This window comes from Phoca vitulina, unplaced genomic scaffold (genome assembly GCF_004348235.1).
Source record: "Phoca vitulina isolate PV1807 unplaced genomic scaffold, GSC_HSeal_1.0 scaffold24, whole genome shotgun sequence".
Classification (NCBI taxonomy): Eukaryota; Metazoa; Chordata; class Mammalia; order Carnivora; family Phocidae; genus Phoca; species Phoca vitulina.
Genome location: NW_022589727.1, coordinates 14,654,004 through 14,670,101, shown reverse-complemented (window position 1 = coordinate 14,670,101; position 16,098 = coordinate 14,654,004). Strand labels below are relative to the sequence as shown.

Sequence of the window (16,098 nt, the reverse complement as noted above, 5' to 3'; positions counted from 1 at the left end):
GTTCCTTCACCTGTGAAATGCGGCTGATCGTACCATCTATCTTGTATGTCTGGAGTCTAAAATTTTTTTTGAATGCTTCATGTATGCTGACATTGTTCTAAGGGCCTTGATAAGAAAAAAAAAATAATATTTTTTGAGACTGAGTACTAACGACCTGCCAGATTACATTATCTTATTCAGTCCTCACAATAATCCCATAAAGCAGGTGGACATTTTTTTTTAAAGATTTTATTGATTTATTTGACAGAGAGAGACACAGCGAGAGAGGGAACACAAGCAAGGGGAGTGGGAGAGGGAGAAGCAGGCCTTCCGTTGAGCAGGGAGCCCGATGCGGGACTTGATCCCAGGACCCTGGGATCATGATCTGAGCTGAAGGCAGATGCTTAACCGACTGAGCCACCCAGGTGCCTGGATTTTTTTTAATCCTCATTTTCCAGATAAGGAAACCAAGGCTTACGGAGGCAAGGAAGCTTGCACAATGACACCCAGCCATAAGTAGCAGAGACGAGATTTGAACCCAGGTCTCTCTGAGTCCAGAGTCTGTACGGTTAATCGCTCCACTGTATTAGTGCCCTCCTAGAAAGTGAGAATATGTGCATGACAAGGGGGCATCCTGAGTGGGTAGGTAGGCAGAAAGCCAAGTATTAAGATGAGGAGGGAGTGGGAGCTGAGCGTGAGTGTGGGCTGTCCTTTCAAGGAGTATGGTGTTGAAAAGAAGGAGAAAATCACGTAATGTGAACATTTCCTCAGGGTTCCTATGCGGGGTAAAAAGGAACCCATCAGCCTCACCAAATACTGAGAGCAAGAAGGCAGATATAATGTCTATGTGACACAGTCTTTGCCCATCTTGGGGAATGCAGAGACTACTAGGGGTGCCCAGGAGGGGTTGGGGACTGGCTCTCAGAGAGTGAGGGTCACCCTGCTCTAAAGAGATGGGAAAGGAAATCTCCAGGCAGAGGAAACCACAGGAACAAAAGATTTGTACAAGGAGTTTCACGTGGTTGTATGAGTGTTGGACATCACTTGTTCTTCAACAGGAGGCAAGGAATCTCAGGAGGTTAGACCAAAGAAGGCTTCAGGACCAATGTCATAGAGGATTTGGAGTGCCATGTTACAGAGCTCTGACGTCATCTTAGGGGTCGTGGAGAGTCATTTTACCACAGGGGAGACTCAGCATGTTTACAGATTATAAAGATACTTGTGGGGTTTTAGAAGGGAACCTGTAGGGAAGGGAAGACCAACACAGTGGAACACAGGAGAACATGGAGCTGAGAGCGCAACAGAAAGGATCAGTAGGCTTGGAAAACAGGAAGTATTTTTCTTTCTTTGCCATGAGAAAACAATGCTGAAGAGCCCAAGTGATAGTGCCCACCCAGTAGATGCCGAGGCTGGATTTATGATGGCAACAGAGGAAAACAATAGCTAATATTTATTGGGCACAGTGCTGAATGCTTTATGCCTTGTGTTACATAACCCTTACGACCATCCCACGGGGGAGGTAATATATTTTTATCCCCATCCACAGATGTGGGAACTAAGGTTTCAGGTTAATACACTGAAGGTCAAATAGCCCATAACAGGCAGTCCCAGGATTTACACCCACGGAAGCAGAGGGCGAGCCATCAGTAGTCCTACCCGAAAAGGGCAGAAGATGGACATCAAGGGAAAGGGGTGGAGAAAAGAAAGTGCCAGGAAAAGGCACCGCCGAATAATGCAACCTGAAGAACTGATATTTTTCTAAACCTACAGATTAAAGTAAAATAAAAAACGGAATCTCAGTAAGCATTTCAATGATTACGAGTTCAATCACTTGTAGGTGTCATATATCCTGGGAGAACAACTGAAATTACTTTTGACAGAAAGAAAACTGTGAGTTCTAATAGAAATAAAAGAATCTCAGGCCTGCACGAGGCCTGAAGAAGTCAGAGTAATTTATCCCTGGCCTCAGGCAGAATTACCATAAACCATCTGAGATAGATACATTTTTTTTTCCCATTAAATGACTTTCAGAAAAGGAAGGTTTTCCATAATTTACTCTAGTAACTCATTGTTGTGTTTAATAATTTCACTGTCAAGAAGCTATTTCTCACACATGATTCTAACGTTTCTAATCCATTTCCACGTTCATTTCATTGGGGGTGGGGCACGACAGCTTCAGTCCACTGCAAAATAAACTTAACCACAATTAGGGTACGCGGTCAGGCTTTCATCCTCTAAACTAAATGCAGTCTCTCTAGTTTTTATATATGGCTGGTCTGCTTTAGTAAAATGATCTTTAATTCTCTTTCTTGTCATGAAACAGCCAGACTCAATGCGATAAGAATATTGCCGTGTGCAAACATGAGGAAGCCCCATTTCTGTATCTTCCAATGAAAAGTGTGAATGAAAGAGAAATATTTATATTGGGGGATGAGCTACATACCTACACAGTATATGAGCAACCTGGCACTCAAGAGAGAATGTTAGAAAACACCCCTTATTCTCAAACAAAATATGCATGCATGCTGATTACTGGCATTTAAGAATTGCACTTCATACGGTAATGGAAGAGGTGAAAAGACATGCATGTTCCAAGTATCACTGAATGAAAAGTACTACTGCAAACACTAAATTTCAACTATCTCCAATACAGAATATTCCTGGACAAAGAATCAGTGACACCCGGAAGTTAATAGGTACATGTTACAGGAATACATCTAACTCCTAAGTAAGGCTCCCAGCTCAGTTCAGTTGTGAATAAAGTAATCTTGATTTGTTCATACTACTTTATTAAAGTGCTTCTAGCACTATCTTGCGTATATAATTAATTGCAATAGTAATGTTTTCTTCGATCGAATTCAAGTGAATGCTACTGGGGCAAATAAAGCATCATAAAAACCAACTCCTAAAATCCTTGTCAATAATATTTATTACAGTAGGTATAATGTTTCCTTTTGACATACATAATCTGAGGTCTCATTACTATAAAAGCTGGCTCAGCCAGAAATCTACAAAGCACAAATGTCTATGAATTAGCACTTTGATAATTCACTCACGCAATGATTACTGATGGTCAATAATGAGCTTGAGAATCTCTTAAGAAAATGGTCAGAACAGCATAGAGAAAGAGTGTAAAAGATTCATTAGGGACAGGGTTTTCGGGAGAGGATATAAGTGGGGCTTAAATAGAAACATGAAGAAATGGAAGGTTCAAGAGCAAGAAAAAGGTGCAAGGCATTCCTGCTAGAAGCAATCACATGACCAAAAACACAGAGGTGTGTCTGAGGACCAAGGGGTTGAGGTCTGTCACAGTGAGATGAGCATTGAGAATTAACCGAAATGCCCATCCACTCTCAAGACTGTGACACTACATGGTATTTCAGTGTTGTCAACATTTTATGCCTTTTTCAACAAAAATTATGCCAGAAGTCTGTTTTTCTCCATTTATAACTTTAAAGGCTTGTCAGTAGAATTAATGCCATTGCTAGTCTTCAAGCCTGTTAAGTAAGTTAATCTTAGAGTCAAGGGGAAAATTCTAATAAAGGAGATAATCTCTTTTTACCAAACCAGGTTATCCAGAGACGCTACAAAACACCTCAGCACACGTTATTTGTAGCCTCTTAAAAATATGACTGTTGGGGTGCTCACTTCGGCTGCACACATACTAAAACTGGAACGATACAGAGAAGATTAGCATGGCCCCTGCGCAAGGATGACACGCAAATTCGTGAAGCGTTCCATATTAAAAAAAAAAAAAAATGACTGTTGGGGCTCTGGGGTGGTGCAGTTGGTTGAGCATCCGACTCTCGGTTGTGGCTCAGGTCGTGATCTCAGGGTCATGGGATTGAGCCCTATGTGGGGCTCCACGCTCAGAGCAGAGTCTGCTTGAGACTCTCTCTCCCTCTCCCTCTGCCCCTCCCCACCCCCACCCCCACAATAAATAAATAAATCTTAAAAACAATATGACTGTTAAAAATTATCCTAAATTTATGCACACATTATTTGGGCACGGTTTTTAATTTAATTCCTCACAAAAACATTTGAATGTAAGGGAAAACTGAGAAAAATGCCAAGAATTTAAAAAATCAGATACCAGATGTATCTAATGAACTTAGTCAATTATACTCTAAATATTACATGGACCAGCAATGATTCATCCAGTATGCATACATCATTTAACCAATTCAAAGTTCGGTAGAAAATAGCACAAGATTTCTTTAAAAAATTGATATTGAATAATACTGTCTATGTATTATTACCTGGAGATAAACTGCATGTCATACCACGTGTACCTTTAAGATTAAACAACAAATTCAAATAGTTTTTGGTTGGCTTACTTCTCTATCAAGTCCAGCTGCCACCGTGATAATATCACCAGTCTCATTGTTGATTGTAAACATGTTGGGCGAAGGGGTGCTCGGAGCCTGGGACAGGATTCTGTACCTCAGCATCCCGTTTAGGGCATTTGGATCATCCGCATCAATAGCAGTGACCGTCATCACATATGTTCCTAGAACAGTACACATGGAAAATGAATGGTCACCCTGCACTTGAGGGTCTCCTAAATAGATATACCTAAAAGGTGTATTTGCCTTTCAGATCAATCTTAGTTTCACTTTTTCAAAACAAACATTTAGTCACTTAGATTTAATTAAAAATGCTACTGATAAGAACAGCACTCACTTTAAAAAATATAAAACATGGTTTAGATCCTCGAAAGGAAAATTATTAAAAATGTATACATTTGTAAAGACTCATTTTTTCCATAACTTCTAAGTTCACTATAGGACTCAAAGAAAAGATCACTTCAGACCTTTATTTATATAAAATGCAAATAATAGTACAGATGCCATTAGCAACATCTTTTATGGCCACTGATACTTTCCCTTTGCCATGTTTTCCTCTGTTATACAATAACATCGAAAATGACAGGCTGAGCATGATTCTCCTCAATGCCTAAGTCACTTTCTGAAAGTAAGCTGTGTGCATAACGATGCACACTCCATTTACTCAGGTCATAAGGAATCATTCCATGCATTACTGTTTTGGTACATTGAATAGGGGTTTGGCATTGTGGTTCATTATTTCCTAGGAGATTACAAGAGCACTGTAACAAACTCAGGGACTTCAATTTATTAGATATTTTGGAAAGGAAATCTACAACGCATTAGAATCAAATAAGTTCAAACTAGCTACACACCCTGTGTAATTTAGAAGTAGAGAGAAAAGTAGTTACTATTTAGGAAGGTTTGTTCTGTAGGATGTTTATAAGAACTAGCATATAAAATTTTCCATCTCTAATTTAAATTCGTCACGAGTGCTCTAAGCTCAGTTCTTCTTTAGAACCTCTCCATGCTACAGTTTTGCCCCAGAATTCATGAAGGCTTGATCACGTTATTCAAATCTCTTTCCAGAGATTGTCCCTTTGAGTGAGACACTTCTGATTATGTGCCCACTCTACACCCTTATTTTTCTTTAAACTTCATTGCATATGTGCTTGCTTCCTTGGCTTTTATTTTTCTCCCCTACTAAAATGTAAGCTCCAGTAGGACAGGTTAGGGTCAGGGTTAGGGTTAGGATTAGGGTTAGGGTCAGGGTTAGGGTTAGGGTTACGAACTACTGTGTCAACACTGTGCCCACAGTGGTAAAACAATGACTAGCATACAGCAGAGACTCTATAAACGCTTGCCGCATGAACAAATGAATGGTCAAAACAAAAAAAGTATATTCCGGAATGTTGAACCAAAATACTGATTACAATGCAGTTTAATTCAAGATCCTTACAGAACGACTACTGGAAACACATGCATGAAATGTCTATGGGAGGCTTTCATGGAAATTCATGATCAAATGCATAAAAAATATATCTTTAATGGTTTATTTTTGACAGTTTTCATGAAGCAGTACTTTTAATAAAGTTAGAAACAACAGAGGAACATACGAAATAAGTGATTTAAAAAAACAACAAAAAATAATTTCCGCACGTAAAAAATCTTTATCTTCATTTGTCTTTAGAATATGTGTATAAGACTAGTGTTTTAGTAAGGATATGTTTAATGTTCTTTGATTTTATAGTATTTTAAAATACCAAAGAAAGCTACTCTGGAATGTGACTCAGAAGGAGCCACAGATGGTTGAACTTCCCGCACAGCCCCATCCTCCTACTCCAGCTCCCCTCACCCCCCACCTCTACTTCCTTTCTGAGGATATAGACAGGTACAATTGAACCAAGAAAAAGTGCCAATCTAAGGCATATGTGGTTATATCTATAAATTGGCGTATGCGTAAAGGAGCTACTGGTATAAACTGGCGTAGGTGACAAAGGTAATATGTAGCACTATTTTAAATGTTGAGGCTCTTTAAATTCAAAATAAAAATAATGACGTAGCTAATTAAATCTCTCCAAACACCAAATCATCTCAGGAAAGCTGGTGAAACACTATCTTTTCCCACCTCTCTAACCACTGGTTTTCTTGTCCACTAGTTTTTCAAACTAAATTGGCCTTCCTAGCCTTGGTCTTCTGAAGTTTACAGTGTTTTCAAGGACCCGAGTCTAAAATTTTAGTCAAACATCACTGCACGATGGTGAGAGGGTTTGGCAACTCCTGTTTCTAGGCTAGGACACTTTCCATGACACTAGTTTAAAAGTGTGGGCTGCAGAAGACATTAGGGTCATTCCAAAGTAAATATCCAGTGTCACCACAGCTGTCTCCAAGCCCCCTCTCTGCTTTTTGGCTTTACCTAGGAATACCAAGTACATTTCAGACTCTAATTGAGTTTTACTTGCTCCTCCGAGTAATATGATAAAATCTGTACTTTATGAACAGAAAGTCCCTGGTCTTCCAGCGCTCACTTTTTAGCCACACCGACTTTACACCAACTGCAACAGAATGAAAGGATCCCATAAATCCTATAATATAGAATCAGAGACTTTAGTGTATATTTTTTTCCAAAGTGGGAAGTGATATTTTTCTGTTTTCTCTCTTCAATCGGTTTTTTACTGTTACCTTCTTTTTTCCCTAAAATCATTTCGCATGAAAGAAAATAACACCAAAAGGCTCACATGATTTCTCCTTTTCTTGCTTATAACCAGTGCTGAATTACACAGCATTTCCTGAATCTCCGAATTATTATGTTCAAACTTACCGGGCTTTGACCCCTCAGGAACTGTCCCATTCCAAACCTGGTGTAAGAACTCTGGTCTGTTATCGTTCATATCAATAACATTGATGACAATGTCAATAGGGTTCTCCACTTGATTTCCATTAATATCCACTGCATGTGCCCTCAACTGCAAAAATAATTAGAAAACAAAACTATTTAACACTTTTATGTCTCAAGTGAGAAGATAAAATATACAATCACCATGCTACCAAAATCGCAAGGGTGAACAGAGAAACTGAAGAAAAAGCTACTCTCCCCATCAAAATTTAAGTTAGCCAGGGCACCTGGGTGGCTCAGTCTGTTAAGCGTCTGACTCTTGATTTCGGCTCAGGTCAGGATCTCAGGTTCCTGGGATTGAGCCCTGTGTGGGGCTCCCCAGTGGGTGTGCAGTCTGCTTCAGATTCTCTCTCTCCCTCAGCCCCTCCCCACCAAAATAAATAAACAAAATCTTTAAAAAAAATTAAAGTTAGCCAAACTTCATGTGATTAGGATAGATATTGTAGTAAAAAGCCAACACTTACTATTTGCTAGGCATTGTGCTCAGTTTTACGGATTTTAACTCATTTGATCCATATACAAAAGAGTGAGGCAGAAACGATAAGCGCTTGAAGGTGAAGAAATTGAGCTTCAGAAAAGCTAAGTGATTTTGCTCTGTCTCTTCACAGAGCCCATAGACAAAGCCAGTTCTGTCCAGTTCCCAAATCCTTTTGCTAAATCTGTACGTATGAGTCAGGGTAATTAAAAATGTACTGGGCACAGAGTAGTCGTAGAGATTAAAAGAACAGAAGAGAACTTAGAATTAAATGTGTTTAGGGAATTTTGACACTAGGTGGGTTTTTTTTTTTTCATTGTAAAAGTCACTCGCCAACATTAAAAGTGTGTGAGTATGTAAGACAATTGTTCCTCTCCCAAGCTTGAGTTCTCAGTTTTACAGGTATTCTAAAAATTTTATCTTTTTTTTTTTTAAATTAATACAGTCACTCAGCTACTCTTGGCAGAATATCCTCAAAATCTTTTAATCCAGCACATAGAGATCCATTACATTCTTTTCAATAGCTGTGTAGTGTTCCGTTGAATTGCTTCTTTTTATTGGGAATGCTTCTGTGGTTTTTTTCCTGTGAAGTATCATGCTGGCTATTGGTTTCTGTTGGATATGCTTCATCAAGTTAAAGAAGCATCAACATATCCCCTTTTTAAAAAATTTAGAGGTTATTTAACACATGAAACAATGTAAATTTTATTATTGCCTTTTAAGAGCTATAAAATAATCCTTTTTTCCTTTACTTATTTAATACATTACATGTTAATAGATCTTCACACTGAAACATCCTTGCAATTCTATAATTGATTCTTTTTTTTATTTTTTTATTTTTTATGAGTATCATTCTTTTCTGTGCTGGCAGTAAGAATCTGCAGAGCAAGAGTTGACCCCAAAACTGATCTGAGGTTTTAACCACAGGAGTTCAGATAATGAAACTTCATACAGGAAGAATTATTTAGAATTTTTGTATTGATATTATTTATATTCATAAATCCAAGACTAGTCTAATTAGAGACTGGTCTCTCGTGTGCTATCTTTATCAAGTTTCCCTATTAATGAGCTTTTGTCTTTATGAAAGGTTTGGAAGTTTTACTTATATCTTTATGGTTTAGAACAATATAAAAAGCACTAGCATTACATGTTCCTGAAAGATTAAAAAAAACCTGGTTGATGAACTGGTTGATGAAACAATCAAGTCCTTTGGAAGAAGGGAATGCCGAGTAGTACTCAAATAGTACTCAGAGTTAAAAAAAATTTTTTTTTAATTTTTACACCCAACGTGGGGCTCAAACTCATGACCCCCAAATCAAGAGTCAGATGCTCTACAGACTGATCCAGCCAGGCGCCACCCTCCCTTTTTAAAGAATAACCCTCATTTTATTTTTTTAAGCTCTGCATCCAATATGGGGCTTGAACTCACGACCACGAGATCAAGAGTCTCATGTTCTACCCACTGAGCCAGCCAGGCATCCTTGAAAAAGTTTTAAAAATTTCTCATATGCTTATTCGTCTGTTTAGATCTATAGGAATCTTGCTCTACCACATATCAATATTTTAACAATTTTCAAAACTTCAATAATTTAAAAAGTTTTTACAAGTGCAAAAATTCAACAAATATGTTATTGTTCAGTGTAAGAGTCTAAAAACAAACACATGCATATGTGGAATAAAAAGTTTTGAATGACTAAATATCGATGATAAACCGCTGGGAATACTAATTCAATACATGGGACAACTGGCTATCTACAAAGGAAAAACAAAGTGGATCTATATACCTCTCTCCTTTTAGTAAAATAAACTGCACAGAGGTTAAAAATATAGATGCAAAAATAAATAAATAAATACAACAGATAAAACTGGGGAGATTAGAATCTTGGAGTAGAGAAGGCTTTTATAACCATCTCTAAAACAAGACTTTATGATAAAATTGAAAAACACAACTAATTTTACAATGCAAGAACTATAGTAGGGTAAAAATTATTAACAAAGTTTAAAAACAAACAACAGAAAAGGAAAACATATGACAAATTAAACATTAACATCCCTAATAGATAAGAGCTTCTTAACACTAAGAATAAAAAGTAAACAAGCCAAAAGAAAATTCAACAGAGAGGGGCGCCTGGGTGGCTCAGTTGGTTAAGTGTTCCACTCTTGATTTCAGTTCAGGTCATGATCTCAGGGTCATAAGACTGAACCCCATGTTGGGCTCCACACTGGACATGGAGCCTGCTTGGGATTCTCTCTCCCTCTCCCTCTGCCCCTCCCCCCCACCTCTAAAAAAACAAAATTCAACAGAGAACAGGAATAGGAAATTCACTCTGATTAGATATTCAACGTAGGCAACTTAAAGCATTAAGATAATTTCTTTGCAAATGATAGTTCGATAAGTAAGAGAATAGAGTGGAGAAAGTATATCTCCTACACAGTGGGCAGGTAGTGCAACATAATGCAACCATTCTAGAGAACTTCACTATATTTATTAAAATAATTCCAATTTTAGGAATTTATTCCAAGGATATAATGGGCAAATGTACAAAAAAATGTTCCCTGCCACATTATTTATAGCTGCAAAATAAAATAAAAAAACTAAGTTACCCAAATGTCTACCCATAAGTAATTAGTTAAAATTACATTACATTCATTCAACAAAATAATTTGAAGCAATTGAAAATGATGCTATAAGTAAATAATTATTTACTGACGTGGAAATATGCTAAATCTTGTGATTGCAAAAGTGACAAAAGCTGGTTTCAGAGAATGATGCCAATTTCAAAGAAATACATTTATGAATCTAGGCAAAGAGAAACATCCTACAGCATATCACCAAAGTGTTCCAAAAAAAAAAAAAGAAACAAACAAACAGGTTGGTTTTACGTACTGAGATTACAAATCATTTTTACTTTCTTATTAGTATTGCATTATTTGAAAGTTTTTATAATGCGCATATATTCTGTCTAAAAAAATGATAATTTCATTGCAAGTTTTAGTTATTCATGCAGACACTGGAGAAGTAATAAAGACCAACTTAGGTTTCTATATTAAACTCATGAAAAAATTGTTGAAATCTTGTTCCAGGAAATGTGTAAGCATGGCTAAAAAAAAAAAGAAAAATGCTTCTTGGAATTTGATTAATATTAGGCAATTCTTGAGCTTTAAAACACTCACTACAATTAGTATTTTTAAATTGGAAAAATCAGTTTCAAATATATATGTATATTTAAAAATATGAACATATAAATTATATACATAAAGTTGTGATAACTCACCAAGAAAACAGATAAAACAGAAAAATAAAGAGCATAAAAATGAACATAAGAAATATAATAAGATACTATATCTAAGAAAATATTGCTCAGATTGGCAGATTGATGAAACCAAGTGTTGGCTGGGTTATGAGAGAAAGGGAAATCTCAATTTCTGGTTGGGAGCATCAGAATGGCACATCTTTCTGGAAGGAATACAGCCAACAAATAACAAAATTAAAATATACTACCCATTTTCTAAGACTATTTCATGGTAACAATCAGACCAAGAAGAATAGATAAAGATGACGAACACAGATGTCTATCGAAATCGTAAGAAACTGTCATTAAAATTATAGCCTACACATTTAATGGAATACTATGCAGTCATTAAAAGTGTTGTGATCTCTATAATTTACAGGCAACAATTTTGACCTCCTTCATGTAAATTTGTTCCTGTAAGTCCTTAGCCACACCAACAGTAAAGGGTAAGGAGATTTCTGGCAATTTCACTTTCTTCTTTGGCACTGTTTGTTTTTTACCCTAAGCATTCATCAATCCTATAAAAACAATGAAATCATTACAACAAATTGAAAAGGCTACAAAGCTCACTTCTGGTATTAAACCTGTCAGTATCAAAGCTCTAAGACCAATGTTAAGAGGCAAACGTTAAGCTCTACACAGTTAGAAGAGTATTAATACATCAGGTTATCAGCGGGCTGAAATCTTACATGAAACCGGGCTATCAGCTCACGATCCAGAGGCTTGGTCACTGACAGCTGACCTGAGATGGGGTTGATAATGAAGATACCGGTTGGAGGCTGATCAGCTCCTGGCCCCGTTACGCTATACCGTAGTGAAAGGTTTTTATCTCTATCCGACCTGATCTGAGGATTGAGAAGACAATCATATTAAATGAGAGACTAAACGAGCTCTTTATCAGGACAGGACATGCCACACCTCATGCCCTTTTTCAGTTACAAACTTAACAGCGTCTCTTCCCAGAAAACAAGTCCTTTTTCTCATCCTAGCTTCTCGGTGATAAGCTTCAAAAAGAGATGTCACCTATCACCGGAAAGACTGGGGCCAGTATTAACCTCTAAAAGAACACTCTCTAGGAGCAGTGCCAAAAAGTCAAATTTAAGGAGTGTCAGTTTTTTAAACTGCATCAAATTGTATCCAGGGAGATTATAGGTTATAATATTTAACATAAGAACAGGTGTCCAATTTAACTGAAATAAACTTGTTTACCTTTTTGTATCAGTTAGGAGAAGACATAACTGTTTAGGCCACAGTGTGAAACAACCTTACATGGGAACTCTAATATTATGGGTGAGCTTGGAAGTCAGATTTCTGCACTTGCATTATAGGGACATTATTCACTGCAATTCCAAAGCTTTCCGTGTCATTTTAAGGTGGCACCTATTACTCCAAATTCTTTATTAATAACAAAACATACAAGAGATCATTTTACAATACATTTTTATGCTCTCAAAAACTCAACCCACTATAGGCTCACTGCCTTTTCCTCCAAATCTAATAATTCCCCAGAAAAATAAGTTTATAGGTGAGCTGACATAGGAAAAGGCTATAGAAAGGGAGGAAGAAGAACAGCTCAGAGAAAGCGCCCATTGGCAATACCTTCGCAGGTGATAATAACAGATCTTTATGTAGCAGGTAAATATACTTAACCCAGTAACAGAATCTAGTTTATTATTTTTCTTGTTAAGGCAAAATTCTCTTTTTACTCACTGTCCATTAAAGTAGGAAAAAAAAAGCCTTTATTTGGGGGTTATGTTGTTCATTGTTAAATTGAATTATAATGTGCATTAAAATAAAATACGCAATACAAAAAAATGACTTATTAAAAAATACAGCTTTCAGTAAGTATGTATTGGAATGCTAAATTAATCATGCACACAAACATCTACATTCAAATAAATAAATACACAATAACTTTGTCTTTTTTCCTTTTGTAATAAACAATGGGTTGCTAATTTTACTAAACATACACAACTACCTGTGATTTTTTTTCTCCACATCTGATGGTATACATTTGGAGTAACTGAAAAAAAATTACTTCTCAGATTTATAAAAGCCTATGGCTTTGCACAGCCCCAGGGATTCTGTTAATGGTATCAGAGGTCACTTCCTTTTTTCTTTAAAAAACTCTCAAATGCACTTGGTGCTGGCCTTTTTAGCAATGATTGCCCCTTTATTTCTTCTTTGGCTCAAAAGCTATCTGTAGAGGGCAAAGATCATCATGGAGAGCATAGCTGTCAGACAGGGAAGTGAAGGGGTGTGTGTGTGTGTGTGTGTGTATGTGTGTTGTGAGAAAGGGTATGGTCTGGGTGTGGACGCACGTTGGAGTTAGGGCTTACGTATTCACACACTCAACAGACTGCATCGTCCGTGGTGTAGGGGACCCACAGAGAGCTCTACTTACACATAATCTGAGATAATAATTTTTTTAAAAAAGAGGCTCTATACAACACTATAGACATTTCATCTATGCAAAAAAATATATTTTTAATACATGTTGTAAAGTCTATCTTGTGATAAAATAGACAAAAGCGTTTCTAACATACACTTGACACATGCCATGGAGACAATTAAAATTGTGCCAGCCTACCCTGACAAGCTCTTGAGGAAAAGGTCCCCTGGAGTTTTCTGGCAAGTTGATTGGAGGGATAACCCAGTCTCTCTTCTGCCTTTGTAGGTGGCCATTGTGCTTAGTCACTTGTCTTGGGAATACTATTTCTTCAATTTGTTGTGATTCCTTTGCATTAAAATACAAGACATTGCTGAGTACTAGGAAAAACATTTTCTGAAAGACAGCAATATCAATGGATACCTGACAGTGTAGGGTTCACTGTTCTGAACAAGAAAATACACCTGGAGGCCCTCTCCTCATCCCTCTATTAAAATAATAGAAAACACCATAAAATTTGGGGGTTACACTGATCATTGAAGAACTGAATTCCAAACAATTTATTATGTGGCACATCTGTGTAAACTATTTGCAGTTTCTATAACCATCTTAGGTAGGAGTTAATATTGAGCAAAATTTAATGGTGTCCTTTTATACATCTCTCATTAGTTTAAACCACAGTTCAGGTAATGTGCTACTGTACATTAAATTTAGATCTTGATGTGCTAAAATATAATTTGAATTCCAAGAGAAGTTTAATACATACTGCTAAGGCATGTCTCAAATATTTATGACCCTATTAAATCCCACAGAATTAATGCTGTAATTATTCTAAACCTATGTCAGCCATGATGGATGCTGTAGATGACCCACTTTGCACATTGGGTATTAATCTCTGCTGGATGTCAACATTTTCTTCTGTTTCTCCTTATATCTGTAGACATTTTAGCCATTAGCCCTTGCTGCTTCCATGCAAATATCCAAGCTAGTTTGCTGGAACACAGCGAATCATCAACAACAAAAGCATCTTTTCACTCAATTAGTTACCAGTTTCTCCCTCTGTAGTCCCCAAATGACATGATTTCCCTTAACAGTTAATAGATTAATAAATTACATTTCACATAATAAAAGTCTAACATTGGGACAAGAGAAAAATGATATCTTTTCCACGAATACACTTACTCATATTTGATTATGGGTGTGTATGTCACACTTAAAATTAAATAGCAGAAGTGAATGTGTGTATTCTTATCTCCCACAGTACAATAAGTCTACAAAATGTAATACTTATACTTCATGAAATTATGGACTTCAAAATAGATGATTTTGGTGTCTCCTCATATTTTTTTCGAATTAACACGAATTAGAATATTCAGAAACTAATAGTTATCATAACTTTACTGAAGAAGTTATTGTATCTTATTAAAAATTCCTAGTATAGTGATTTATACAAAGTAAGTGCTCAGTAAATGTTTGCTGAATTTAATCAAACTGTACGTTGTTGGAAGTCTATCTACTTCTTTTATTCTGGTTCATAGCAGCTTCCACCAGAGGGAGTATATCATTCCTTAAAGTTAGGTCAGTAGTATAAATAATTCATACTCCCCAATTTGATTATTAAGGGACAAGACAAAAACCCAATACTCCTAGCTAGAAATGCTTTCCTATTGCTACTGTATATCTGTACTTCCCATTTAATAGACTTTACTAGTGACATCTTGCAAAGAATTATTTTCGGGTTATATTTAACAGCTTGTAAAGCTGCAAAGAAACTTAAAACAAACAACTACTTCTAATTTAAATTAAGTTACAAATCTCAAAGTATAAACAACCGTTTCAAACGCAATTTCAGATACCTTAAATATATATTTAGTCTAAGTTAAGATTAAAAAAAACCAACAAAATAATATTGAAGTGGTTGAAGATGATAAAAATTCAAATACTGGCCAATGTGACGTAAAGCAAAGCATCTATTTAGTTCCAACTGTATAAATCTCATTTTCAAACATAACTCCAAAGCCATGTTTGGATACTCTACCTTCACTGAATCCTCAGGTAAGGCAGGCTTGAGGCTCAATTTTACTGCTACTTGCCACTTTTCCTGGGTCTCCTTATCTTGGGCGTATATCAGGAACTTGGCATGCTCAGAGGAGAGGGGAAAGCTTCTCACAGCATACACCATACCGTCTTCATCCACCTTAAAATCTGCTGGCTCACTGCTTTCATACTGGACTTTCCTTTTTCCATTGCAGTTGCTGAACTTCACTGTAAGAGATAACAAACCTACAAGTCACATGATAATACAAACGCAGAAATGTCTAAGTCCGGGTCCCGCTTAGGTTAAAGGGTAAAACGCGGTACGCATAAAACACAGAAGTTTCAGTTTTACATTATTAAAGGAATTCTCATACTAAAGATACCAGATTATGATTCTGAGTTGGTCCCCAGAATCTCCTTGTTCCAAAGCCTTTCCCCTCCCTCCACATTCCCCTGCATCTTGGAGCCCTTGGCTACACCTGTTTTTTCCGCCATGCTCTCCCTCTCTCCCTGATATTATCTGCCACTCCTTAACAAACTCCCACTCATCCTTTCCGTCCCAGCTCCAGAGTCACTGAAGGTGGAACCATCCCTAGTTCTCGGTCTTCATGTAGCAATCTGAACTCTACCACAGTTTTATAGCCATTCCTGACATTCACGGTGAGAGGTACTATCAGGGCCAATTTTCTTAGTTATCTTGAATA

The 16,098-nt window shown here is 36.9% G+C and overlaps 1 protein-coding gene and 1 non-coding gene across 3 annotated transcripts in view; one reads left to right on the top strand and one right to left on the bottom strand.

Moving 5' to 3' along the window:
• Positions 1-16,098, bottom strand: part of CDH2 (cadherin 2) — a 209,298-nt gene that overhangs the window by 45,705 nt on the left and 147,495 nt on the right. For both annotated transcript variants that reach the window (XM_032421278.1, XM_032421279.1), the window contains exons 3-7: positions 15,396-15,622; positions 13,559-13,705; positions 11,658-11,813; positions 7,126-7,270; positions 4,317-4,489 (exon numbers count right to left, since the gene is read on the bottom strand). In XM_032421278.1, the coding sequence (XP_032277169.1) occupies positions 4,317-4,489; positions 7,126-7,270; positions 11,658-11,813; positions 13,559-13,705; positions 15,396-15,622 (848 nt within the window). The remainder of the gene's footprint in view (positions 1-4,316; positions 4,490-7,125; positions 7,271-11,657; positions 11,814-13,558; positions 13,706-15,395; positions 15,623-16,098) is intronic.
• LOC116642874 lies at positions 3,620-3,726 on the top strand. Its single transcript, XR_004301406.1, has one exon. It is a non-coding gene; the product is annotated as a U6 spliceosomal RNA (small nuclear RNA).